The sequence below is a fragment of the Rhincodon typus genome, chromosome 1 (assembly GCF_021869965.1).
Source record: "Rhincodon typus isolate 14 chromosome 1, sRhiTyp1.1, whole genome shotgun sequence".
In the NCBI taxonomy this organism is placed as follows: Eukaryota; Metazoa; Chordata; class Chondrichthyes; order Orectolobiformes; family Rhincodontidae; genus Rhincodon; species Rhincodon typus.
The window spans coordinates 177641454-177654954 of NC_063332.1; the positions used below are offsets into that span (position 1 = coordinate 177641454).

At 41.7% G+C, this 13501-nt stretch overlaps 1 protein-coding gene across 1 annotated transcript in view; it reads right to left on the bottom strand.

Annotated features, from left to right (window-relative positions):
- The window catches only part of LOC109922553 (polycomb group RING finger protein 3), a 143046-nt gene that overhangs the window by 67610 nt on the left and 61935 nt on the right, over nt 1–13501 (bottom strand). Inside the window, exon 3 of the mRNA XM_048613667.1 lies at nt 12406–12549. Within this exon, the coding sequence (XP_048469624.1) occupies nt 12406–12549 (144 nt within the window). The remainder of the gene's footprint in view (nt 1–12405; nt 12550–13501) is intronic.

Genomic DNA, 13501 nt, shown 5'->3' on the forward strand with positions numbered 1-13501 from the left:
TTCAATTTCTGAAGAAGGGTCTAGGCCCGAAACGTCAGCCTTCCTGTTCCTCTGATGCTGCTTGGCCTGCTGTGTTCATCCAGCTCCACAACTTATTATCTATGATTAGGTGGCTCATGGTTAGTTTGAAAACAAATGCAACCAGCACCCTTGTGACTATAAGAACCACTCAGGGGCTGGAGACGCTGCTGTGAGTAAATCACCTCCAAAGATTGTCCACTTTCTACAAGACACAAGAAAGGAGTACAATGGGATATTCCCCACTTTGCTGGATGACAGGAACTCCAGCAATCATCAAGAAGTTTAATACAATCAAGATCCAAGTAGCTGACTTCATTGACACCCCATCTACTACTTTAAATATTAACTCCCTCCAATGCCAACACACAATGGCGGCAGTGTGTACCATCTACCAGATGTACAGAAATAACTCAGCAAAGCTCCTTCAACAGCACCTTCGAAACTCATAACCACTACCATTTTTAGGCACAAGAGGAGCAGATAGTTCCCTTCCAAGTCATTCACAATCCTGACTTTGAACTGTATCATCATTCCTTTGCTGTGACCAGGTCAAAATCCTGGAACTCGCTTCTAAACAACAGAGTTACCAAGAGCAAATGGATTGCAGAAGTTCAAGCACCACCTTCTTGAACACAATTAAAATGGGCAAGCAATGCTGGCTGGCACCTTTTGGACTGGCATGATTTTGCATGATGCCAGGTACATAGGCTGTGTGTTCTGAATGGCTGACTGAACCAAATAGCATGTCCCTTGAGTAAAACAGAAATTTCTGGAGAAACTCAGCAGGTCTGGCAACACCTGGGGACAGAAAGCATAGCTAACGTTTTCAAACCAGAGGCTCTTCATCAGAATTTAAGAGTTGCTCATAATAGGCATTGTGCAGAGAGTACTCAATTAACTTGTGCTTGCCAAGGTAATACCTACTGTTAGATGTGATTCTGTAATTGGTCAGCACTTGCTGAACAATTCCCAGTGCACTAATGACTACACTGATAACCAATTTAAGACAGTCAAGTCATACTGTGGTCCATACTATGTCTTGCTGAAAGTGGCATACACCGATACACAGGAATCAACAAAATCAATGAGTTGGGACAAAAACTCTCAATATGCTCAGGATAAAAACCTCCAATATAATGATCTAAAATTCCCAAGGCACTGGAAGAAATATTTAACATCCATAAAGCAAGTATTTTTCAGGCACGGAATGCCAAACTTTCTCAGTTTGAGGTATGTACGATGCAGGATTTTGAACAATACATGATAGAAAGTAACAGTACATTAAACAGTACGCAATGTGTAACTGGACATGGTACCCCATAACGCTAGAGGGAGAATTGTGCTTCCTGAGTCACAAGAAAAGTCTGTTTTACAAGTTTCCCTCTTATTGAAAATAAATTTTGTTCAGAGGTATGCTTTGTACAAAGTAAGCATGCAGGTATAGCAAGCAATTAATACAGCAAACTGCAGGTTGGCCTTTTCTGCATGCATTTTTGGAGTTCATATTTAAATCAGGTTATACTTTCAATGGAGGCGGTACAGCAAAAGTTCAATGGATCAGTCCATGGGATAAAAGGTTCACCCTATGAAGAGAGCCTGAAAAACTGGACCTGTAGTCTGTGGAGTTTAGAATAATGAAAATGATCTCATTACAGTATGATTTTTCAATATGCAGGATTTTGAAGGGGATTGATAAGGAAACATGGATCGTTTGTTTGCCTGGCTGAGAAATCTAGAACATGATGGTACAGTCTCAGGATAGGGGACTAACCATCAAAGGTTGAGATGAGGAGAAATTGGTTCATTTGAAGGGTTGAGAATCTTTGGAATTCTCCAGCCCAGACAGTTGCAGGTGCTCCGTTACTGAATATATTCAAGGGTGAGGCATACACATTTTTGGTTTCTACAAGGGAATCAAGGATATGGGCAGCAGACGTATGGAATGGAGTGAAGGCAGCAAATCCATCATGACGGCACTGAATCCCAAAGTATACTCGATGACTGAATGGCCTGCTTCCGCTGATTAGCTGTGGGACTGACGTATGAGGAGAGATTGACAAGGTTAGGATTGTTTTCACTGGAGTTCAGACAAACTGGGGAGGTGGGGAGGGGGGGGTGGTGGCAAGGGGATCTCAAAGACTTAAAAAATTCTAACAGGACTCGACAGGGTGGATGCTCCTGATGGTGGCTGTGTCCAGGAGCAGTCACAGTCACAGTGTGAGGATTCAGGGTAGACCATTTAGGATGGAGATAAGGAGACATTTCTTCACTCAAAGAGTGGTGAGCCTGTGGAATTCATTACCGCAAGTAGTAGTTGATGCCAAAACAGTGAATGTATTCAAGACGCAGCTAGATATAGCACTTGGTGCAAATGAGATCAAAGGTTATGGGGAGAAAGCAGGATTAGGCTATGGAGTTGAACGATCAGCCATGATTGAGATGAATGGTGGAGCAGGCTTGAAAGGCTAAATGGCCTCTTCTTTTCTTCTTTGTTTCTATGTCTTATGGAGGTCATAAGCTCCTCATCATAAATATTGAAATCATCCAATTAGTTAAGTCTGTCAATTCCTTCACTTCCCTGAGAACACAGGGCCAAACATTCTTTCAAGTTCCCCTTACCCTAGGCTCTGAATTTGCATCATTTTCTAGTTTCACTTCCACGTAAAGTCATGTGCTCTACAACTTATCTTGCCCACATAATCTACCTTCTGCTCCCTTGACATGATTGCCATGAAATTACCACCCAATTTGCCTTCTTGGCTCACGGGCTGGTAATGTTACTTAATACCTGAGGAAAAGGTATATCTCACTCATTCAAACCTCTCACTATAACCCTGCTCCTCAAAAAATCAGATGCTTCACCCCACATTCCTTGCAAAACCACTCCCTCATCTCCAACCTCCTTTTCTTCTCAAGTCTTTGAGCACCCTGAGACCTCTTAAAATCACATCAATCCTTCATGAAAGTCCATGTTTGAATCTCTCCAATTAAGTTGCAACCTGCCATAGGTTCATTTTAGGACCATATCTACTGAAGTCACAGTCGGCATCCCACGTGATCAAAATCGGTGAACTTTCCCTCATCTCGCTTCTCAACCTGACTGCAGCCTTTGACACAGGTCATCGTACCATTCTCTTCTAATGTCAAGCAGTTGGATGGGACTGCACCCACCTGATTCAATTATTACCAAATTAATTATAGTCACAGAATCACCCCAAAATGATTTTTTCCCCTGCTACATTAAGGACCAACTCTTGACACCTTCCCACTTACAGTCATCTTCAAATGCTGTCATCCATAGAAAATCTCTTAACAGATCTCCATTTCATCCTCCTCACTCTTCAATTCTCAACTGCCTCTAAACTACTTGTCCAATGTCTCTCATCAGGAGGATTTGGCATCAGAACTGTATCGTCACTCGACTAGTAAACCAGAGGTCCAGGCTAATGCCCCACAGACATGGGCTCAAAACCCAACACCTGGTGGAATTTAGTTTCAATCCTTAAATCAGAAGCTCCTTAAACAATCATAGCACCAAGGCTGAACATGAGCATTTCTGGTCAGAAAGATCACAAGTTTGACGCCTGCTTTGTGCTGCAGCAAACTGGGTATCAGTTGAAGCATAATAAAAGCTTTCAGTGTGGTTGCGTGGCAAGACTAATGGGGACAGACAGCTAGACTACTGTGATGCTCGTTAGGGTGCATATTGATGGCAGCAGACAGTGGTATCCTTTTAGACAGCGGTATCCTTTTAGACAGCAACATTTAGGCTCACTTGGAAATCAGTGATGAGATTGAACAGAGTCAGCATGGATTTATGAAAGGAAAATCATCTTTTGACAAAATCAGTGGAATTTTTTGAGGACTGACTAGTAGAGTTGATGAGGGAGAACAGTAGATGTGGTTTTCTTGACATTCAGTAAGGTCCCACAGAAAAGATTAGTGTGCAAAATTAAAAGGCATGGGATTGGGGTAATGTACTGATATAGATAGAGAACTATTGGCAAATAGGAAATAAAGAGTAGAAATAAACAGGTCATTTCTGAGTGGCAGCCAGTGACTGGTTTACACTGTTTACAGTGTCACTGATTACGGCTCTCAGCGCTTGGACCCCAGTTATTTACAATATACATTTGCAATTTAGGTAAAGGAACTATATGCTATATCTCTAAGATTGCAGACATCACAAAGCTGGGTGGGAAGCTGAAGCTGAGCTGTAAGGAGAGGCAGAAATGCTTCAACGTGATTTGGACAAGTTGAGTGAACAAGTAAATGCATGGCAGCAATATTATAATGTGAATAAATGGATAACTTAAGTAGCAAAAACAGTAAGGCAGATTATTGTTTGAATGGCGATAGATTGGGAAAGGGGAGGTGCGACAAATCAGAATCCCTACAGTGTGGAAACAGGCCCTTTAGCCCAACAAGTCCACACCGACCCTCACAGCATTCCACCCAGACACATTCCCCTATAACCCACCTAATCTACACATCCCTGAATACTATGGGCAATTTAGCATGGTCAATCCACCTAACCTGCACGTCTTTGGACTGTGGGAGGAAACCGGAGCATCCAGAGGAAACCCTCGCAAACACAGGGAGAACGTGCAAGCTGCGCACAGACAGTCGCCCGAGGGTGGAATCGAACCTGGGTCCCTGGTGCTGTGAGGCAGCAGTGCTAAACACTGAGCCACCATGCCACCCCTAACAAGTTCTGACTCTCCCTGTATGCCAGTCGCTTAAAGTAGCATACAGATGCAGCACATGAGGAAGGCAAAAGGTATGTTGGCCTTCACAGCGAGAGGATAGGAGTACAGGAGCACAGGAGCACAGGAGCAGGGACATCTTGCAATATTAACCATCTGACATACTTACATGTTTTATATTGTCTTGCACTGTTCCAACTTGCACATAAATCAACTAGTGAACGTACTCAGGAATGGAACCTGTTCATAACCCTGGACTGCTTGTATTCCTTTCTCACAGTTTCTCTATCATTTGTTTAAACAAGGCACTCAATCTTCAGGCCTGCTCTGCTATTCAGCAAGAACATGGCTGATCCAATTATTGCACATTCACATCTACCCCTGATAAACTATCAAACCTTATAGTTCCAGGGAAGGGGAAGTCATGGTATAGTGGTAATGTCACCAGAAAAGTAATCCAAGGTCCCAAGACTAATATTCTGGGGACACAGTTACAAATCCCATTACAGCAGATGGCAAAATTGGAATTCAATAGCATCTGGAATTACAAACAAGTCTAATGTCGATTGTCATAAGAACCTATTTGGTTTACAAATGCCCTCTAGGGAAGGAAATCTATCATCCTTACTTGGCCTGACCTGGCCTACATATGACTCCAAACATTCTGCAATGTCATTTAACTTAACTGCCTTCTGAATGGCCTGGCAAGCCATTCAGTTGCATCAAACTGCTACAAAGTCTAAAGAAACAAATTAAACCAGAAAGATCATCTAACATCAACTAATGACTAAAAATGCCAACGGCAAACAAACCCCTGGTGACCCTTCAAGAGCCTCCTTACCAACATCTGGGGGCTAGAGCCAAAAAATTGGGAGAGCTGTCCCACAGATTAGTCAAGCAACAGCCTGATATGTGGCCCGAGTGCCACCATTATCGTCCTTTAGAATGTTCTGTCCCACCAGCTACATAGACATACTAGAGTGTCAACACTGCGATATACAATAAATAAATGTTCTGGAAGCCCTCAACATTGACTCTGGACCATACGAAATCTCATAGTATCAGACTAAATATGGACGAGGAAGTTTTATCTTAAGCAATTTGGCAATAAATGGATCAGATCGAATATACAGAAGCCAGAACACACGCATAAGAAGGTTCAGGAACAGCTTCTTTCTGGCCATTTTCAAACTGTTGAGTGGACCCTAGCCTCAAATAATGTAACCTGCAATGTAACCTGTATGCCTCTAAGTCTTTGATCTGTACATCTTTTGCTTGCTGTGATCTGCCTGTACCACTTGTAAACAAAGCTTTTCACTGGATAGCAGTACACGTGACAATAAAATCAATCATAGTGAATCCTGCCAAACCCACTTGCAAATGGCAAAGAATTTAAAAGCTCAGTGGAGAAGGTGACTTCACAAATATCTCCACCATCCTCAACAAATGGGAAGCTCAACATGTTGAAGCACGTGCAACAATCTTCAGCTAGAATGGCTCAGTCTGCTTCAGAGGTCCCTAGCATCACTGCTGCCCCTTTTCAGCCAATTCGATGTACTTCACGTGACATAAAGAAACTGCTGGTGACACTGGGCATTGCAAAGACTATGGGCCCTGATGATATTGCAGCAATGGGACTGATGACTTGTGCTCCAGAGCAAGCTGAGCTCCTAACCAAGCTGTTTCAGTACAGCTACAACACTGGCAACTACCTGACAATGTGGAAAATTGCCCCCTTGCTGGTCCACAAGAAGCAGGACAAATCCAATCTGGCCAGTTATGTTCCCATCACTTTGCTCTCGATCATCAGTAAAGTGATGGAAGGGGTCATCCACAGTGCTATCAAGCAGCACTTGCTTAACAACAACCTGCTCACTGACACTCAGTTTGGGTTTTACAGGGCCATTTAGCTCTGGACCTCATTACAGCCTTGCTTCAAACATGCACAAAAGAGCTGAATTTTAGAGTTGCTGAAAGTGACTATGCTCAGCAACACAGTGGCATTTCACTGAGTTTGACATCAAGAAGCCCGAAAGAAAACTAGAGTCCATGAGAAAAACTCTCTGCTTCTTTGAGTCATACGCAGCACAAAGGAAGATGGTTGTGATTATTAAGGGTCAGTCATCTCAGCTCTAGGACATCTCTGCATGTGTTCCACAAAGTAGTGTCCTAGGCCCAGCCAATGATGTTTCACCCACCATAAGGTCAGAAATGGAGCTGTTCCCCAATGATTGCACAACGTTCAGCACCATTCATGATTCCTCAGAAACTGGAGCTGTACATTTATGTGCATACGAGATAACAGAGCTGGTGTAGGCATGATGGAGTGAATGGCCTCCTTCTGCACCATAATAATTCTGTGACTCACCAAAGACCCTTAGACAGTAACTTCCAAACCCGTAACCACTTCCATCTAGAAGGACAAGGGCAGCAGATACATGGGAACACCACACCCTGCAAGTTCCCCTCCAAGCCACTCATCATCCTGACTTGGAAATATATCGCTGTTCCTTCAGTGTCACTGGGTCAAAATCCTGGAATTCCCTCCCTAAGGGCATTGCGGGTTTACAGCACATGGGGTGCAGCAATTGGGGTGGGAATAAACGCTGGCCCAGCCTGCAATTTCAACCATCCCATGAATGAATCAGAAAAAGAATGTCCACATACAGTAAGGCCTGGACAATATCCAGGTTTGGCCTGATTAGTAGCAATTAACATCTGCACCACGCAAGTGCGAGGCAATGACACCTGTAACAAGAGATAATCTAACCATCGCTCCTTGATACAAAAACAAAGTGCTTGAGAAAGTCAGCAAGTCTGGCAGCATTTGCAGTGGGAGAAAAAGTTAACGCTTTGAGTCTGATCAGAGATTTCTTCACAACACATCACTCTCTGGTGTTCAATCACATTAATATCCTGTGGTTACAACTGATCAGGACGTGAACTGTACTGGCCGTAGGTAGTTTGGCTACAAGAGCAGATTGAAAGCTGGGAATTCGGGAGCAACTCCACTCCAGTCTCCCTAGTGTCTACCCATCAAAAAACAATTCAGGGATGTGATGGAATACTCTCCACTTCATCTGGCTGGGTACAGCTTCAACAACACCCAACCACAACACCATACAGAACAAAGCACCCCACTTGACTGGCACCCCACCCACCACCACCACCTATATGCACTCCTTTCACCACCAGTGCAGAACAATGCACTGCACAAACTCACAAAGACTCCTTCAATAGCACCTTTCGAACTCACAATGTCTGTAATCTAGAAGGACAAGGGCATGGGAACACTTTAAACTGCAAGTTCCTCATTAATTATACCACTATTCTTTTGCTGTCACTGGGTCAAAATCCTGAAACTCCCTCACCAACAGCACTGTTTACGTACTCCTGTCAAATAGACTTTAGTTCACTGCAGCAGCTCAGCACCATTTTCTCAAGGGAAATTACAGATGATCAATAAATGCAGAATGAATAGAAGAAATTCAATATCCTCTCTAATGTATTCATTTCAATGCCTTCTTTCTCTGCCTTGCTGACAGTTAGTTCTGTGTTCGTTTAGGTATTCTCCCCACCTTGCTGCTGTAAAGTTTCTGCCACTTTGTTATTTACTCTTCTTGCTCAGACATGGAATCTTAGAATCATAGAATCCCTATAGTGCGGAAGCTGACCATTTGGCCCATCAAATCCACATTGACCTTCCATAGAGCATCCCACACAGACCCACCCCCCTAACTTATTCCTGTAACCCTGCATTTTCCCATGGCTAATCTACCTAACCTGCATATCCCTGGATGTTATGGGCAATTTTGCATTGACAATCCATCCTGGCTGATCTCGTCTCAGCCTAAAATCCAATCTCCTGCCTGCTCTCTATAATTCTTCAACACATTACTACTTAAAAATTTGAGTCTCTTGACCTTAAATTGACTCAGCATCCACCACACTCTTGGGTAGTGAATTCGCCAGATCCACAACCCTTTGAGAAAAGTGTTTCCCCCTCTTCTATTTTATAGCTGCTACCTCTTAAACTATAACCTCTCATTCTTGATGGCACCACATCAGGAAACATACTTTCTACAACCACTTTGTCAATCCTCTTTAGCATCTTCTAAACCTCAATTAGATCTCTCATCCTTCTAAATTCGACAGTATAGACCTAAACTGCTCAACGTCTCTTCCTAAGACAAATCTCTCATCTCTGGAATCAATCTAGTGAAGCTCCTCTAAACTAGCTTCAATGCAACTATGTCCTTCTTCGAGTAAGGGGATCAAAACTGTGTGCAACACTCCAGGGGCAGTCTCACTCATGTCTTATACAGTTGCAGAAACATTTCTCTATTTTTATACTCTGTTCCTTTAGCAACAAACATCGGAATTCTATTTGCCTTCCTTACTGCCTGCTGTACCTCAATACTGGCTTTCTGCGATTCCTGCACAAGGACACCCATATCCCTCTGCATCGAAGCACTCCGAAGTTTCTCTCCATGTAAAAGTTGCCTTTCTATTCCTGCGACCAGATTGGATAACCGCACAGTTAGCCACATCAAACGTCATCTGCCAAATTTTGGTCCATTCACTTATCTGTCCAAATCCATTTATAAATTTCTTATTTTTTTATTGCCACTTACTTTCCCACCTACTTTAGTGCCACCCACAAAGTTGGCTCGAGTACTTTTTTTTGCTGCATCCCAGTCATTAATATAGGTTGTAAATAGTTAAGTCTGAGACTGAGCCCTGTAGCACCATGTTGGTTACATTTTGTCAACCAAGAAAACACCCATTTATCCTGATGTTTTGCTTTATCCCCTATCCAAACTAACAAGTTACCCTAATCCCTGTTTGATTTTTCTTAAAATTCATTCAAGGGATGAGGGCATCACTGGCTAGGGCTAGCAATTATTGCCCATTCCTAATTGCCCAGAGGGCAGTTCAGAGTCAACTAAATTGCTGTGGGTCTGGAGTCACATGTAGGCCAGACCAGGTGAGGATGGCAGATTTTTCTCACTTACAGAATATTAGGGAACTTCCAACAGTCACCAGTGTTTGCATGGTAGTCAGTTTTTGAACACCACTTTTTTATTTTAAATTGGAGTTCTTTGAAGATGTAACAAACAACATAGACAATGGAGATCCTGTAGATGTTGTATATCTGGATTCCATGAACACATTTGATACAGTGTCGCACAAAAGATTAATACACAAGATAATTTGGGGAGATGACAGCCGAGTGGTATTATCACTGGACTGTTAATCCAGAGATCCAGATAATGTTATGAGGACCCAGGTTCAAATTCCACCATGACAGATGGTGGAATTTGACTTGAATTAAAAGCCAATAATAACCATCAATCCCTTGTTGATTGTTGGAAAAACCCATCTCGTTCACTAATGTCCTTTCAGGAAGCAAACTGCCATCCTTATCTGATCTGACTCGGGACCCACAGCAATGTGGTTGACTCTTAATTGCCCCCATGGATAATAAATGCTGGCCTAACCAACAGCGGCCCAAATGAATAAGAAAATTACAGGTAACACGTGCTTATTAATCTATTCGTTATTTTGTATACCGTACATAGAGTTCTTGGTGCATAGTGGTAGTGTCTCTATCTCTGGACAAGGAGGCCTGGGTTCAAATCACAGCTGCTCCAGTGATGTGATATAACATCTCTGATCAAGTTGATCCGGGAACATGTATATATTGCACTCAAATTGGCCAACATTCTCATCTAAATAAATCTCAGACACCATTCCAATTCTCCTTTTATAAATTAGCTACGATACAGACCTCCAAATAAAGTCACCAGTAAAGCACCCTCATCTTTAGCAGCAAACAGATTGTAACCCATTCAACTTGCAAACTTGATGGTAAGAAACAATGACTTACATTTTCTTCAAGAAACATCAAATGGAAACTAAGCTCCAGAGTGAAAAACTTCAAACAGTTCTGTAATAGTTACACCATAAATGTCAATTGACATTACTCTCTGCAACTGGTACCGACAGTGTCTTCATTATAAAGCGCACGTTACTGTCTATACTGATGTAATGGTTCACCTATATAAGTCAACACTGACTTTTGCCCATAAAATCTAATTTTGGTCAATTTTCCATATATTTCACATTTAAACTGATCCTCCAACACATGGCCAAATAATCCTAACTCTTTTCGCTTGATAATCATCAGTTGCCTCTCTCCCAAGCTGATTATCTCTATCCTTCTGCTCATGGCTTTCTCTCCCATGCTGTCGCTGTGAACAGGAGCTCAGGAAAGGAGGCGGCAAGAGGAAGGAAGCAATTGATAGGTGTTGCAGCTGAGTAAGAAAGCAGCAAGTAAGCTGGAAAGAGTCTTCAAGCACGACAGGCTGCTGCAAAGTGGCGCCAATCAGGACATACTCACTCTCCTTGCCCCAGGGCAAGGCAGAATTAAAATCATAGTCTCAAAGTGCACTGCTCTACCCAAGAACATGCATGAATTTCAACTCCTCAAAGGATTACTCATTTATATGTTGACATCCTACTTTTTTGCATAAAACTTTGAACTCAAAATTCCAACTTTTACCCAAGGACATACAGTATTGTTCCAAGGTCAAAGTCAATGCAGCTTTTCTGCACAAAATAAAGACAACTGAGCTTAGAAAATCAAACAGTACTACTTGCACAACACAGAGTTGGATCATCATGACTGAAAACTAAAGCTAACTTTCCCAAGTGGTTTTCACCAGCTCTATCAGAGTAATGGAGAACAGCACCACCATCTAGTGGTTATGTTTGGAACTGATGTTACACTTTTTAATATCTTTTGTACACTGATGCCCCCAAATGTGCAGATCTGCATATTGCTGTGTTCATTGATCCTGTCCAGAAACATTATTATGACCTGATCATTCTGTGCTCATTATGCAACTGTACTTTGCTAACGTGGCTGAAGCATCCATGAATCAGTGCATAATCTCCAAAGAAAGACTATTGGGCACAAATAGGTTCAGAAGGAGAGAACACAATTCCATTTCTCAGCAGCTGTATTCATTCAGGTGAGGTTCTTAAGAGATTTTGTGACAGAAAGAGAGAGAGAAACAGAAAGAAGTCAGACATGGGGTTTCGGAGGGAGATAAAAGTAGAAATGCAGTTTGCGGGGTGGGGATGGAGAAAGAGAAAGTGGCTGGGTACAAGACAGGGGGAGAGCAACAGGGAAGGCCAACAGAAAGAGGGGGTGGTGAAAGTGAGTTAAAGAGAGGGGAGATGGGAGGAGACCAAGGTGGTTGTGTGTTTTGAAGTTATAGCCAGGTGATCAGTGAGAGAGTTGGCCTGTCATGTTGTATCAGGAGGTTATTCAAGTGGCCAGGGTGGCATTCAAGTATGAAGTATAAACAGCTGCCATATCTAGGCAGAGGAAGACATTTTAATATTTCACAAGGACAGAAAGGTTCGCCACCTCATTGCAAAACCAGCAGTCAGAGAATTTTTTCTAAGTTTTGTAAAAACACGTACTTCTTATAGGTTCTCAGTTGTTCCAGTCATGGACACGAAGACTCCAATTTCTATTGTAGAAAGGTAACAGTTCCATTTATCAAGATTATAGATTAGTTGATCAGTGACTGTAACTAGCAATAATTTCAAGAGGATAATCAAATTCATACCTGTGAATTAAGTATCATTAACTAATTAGTCAAACCTTGAAATTTTGATTCTGGTACGTACAGGTATGTAGGCACTCTGTAACTGTGGTAGCATCAATCAAATATCCATTGCAAAGTCGACATGTGATGTGAGCATTAATATCCCACAGCTTTATCTTCCTAGTCAGCATCTTTGAACCCTAGAAACAAATAAGATTTTCAATAAGAGTTACTACATTTTTAAATATATAATAAACGGCTAGTGAGGAAGATTTCAAGGTACAAATTACTAAATCATTAGAAAGGTTGTCAAAATTTGTCTCATTTGGAACAAATTCAAAAACTCAAAGCCTTTACTTTATATCTTCCAAATACTAGAATTTAACAAACAAATCTTAAAAGTTGAACTACCATGTTTAAGAAAATGTGAGAATAAATGACAACTACAGTTTGATAAGCTGAGAATTGTGACTAAAGAACTATAATTATTTGAGAAAACTCAAATGCTAACAGCAGAAATTACAACAGGATCAAACTGTAAGGGCAAATGAAGTTCATTGCAGCGTTTTAAGCAGCAAAGTCTATATGAAGTATAGTTAAAGCAATTACGCTGCAAACAGTTGGATGTACGCACGGTATGGTGGAAAAGCAGCATGACTACAACTGGCAATCAAGGTGGAAAAACATGATAAACTGGCGCATTTGCTTTGCAAAAAGTTCATGATGCGATGCTTATGAACTTCATCCAAGGAACACATTTATTACGGTTTTTACAAATCCACTGTGCCTTCTGACAAAAGCATCACTTGTTTGGGTGGAACACGTATGGATTGATGCAAACCATTTAGCAACTGCTGGTGAATTATCTTTCAACAGGTTATCCATTCAATTCCTAACACCTGGACCTAAAACAACATTTTATTGCATGAAAAACCTGATTTAGCATTCATCAACTCCTTTACTAATGGACAAGATGTTTTGAGGACTTACTACTTTGTATGAAATTTTTAGAGACCCATATAACTTAATACAAGAGTTTTTTTGTAGCTTTTGGTACAGTACACAAGTCAGGAGTTTGAGCTCAACCAAACTTTCTTAGGTAATTGAATATGTTTTATAAAAGGCAATTAATATCAATCAATATTATACCTG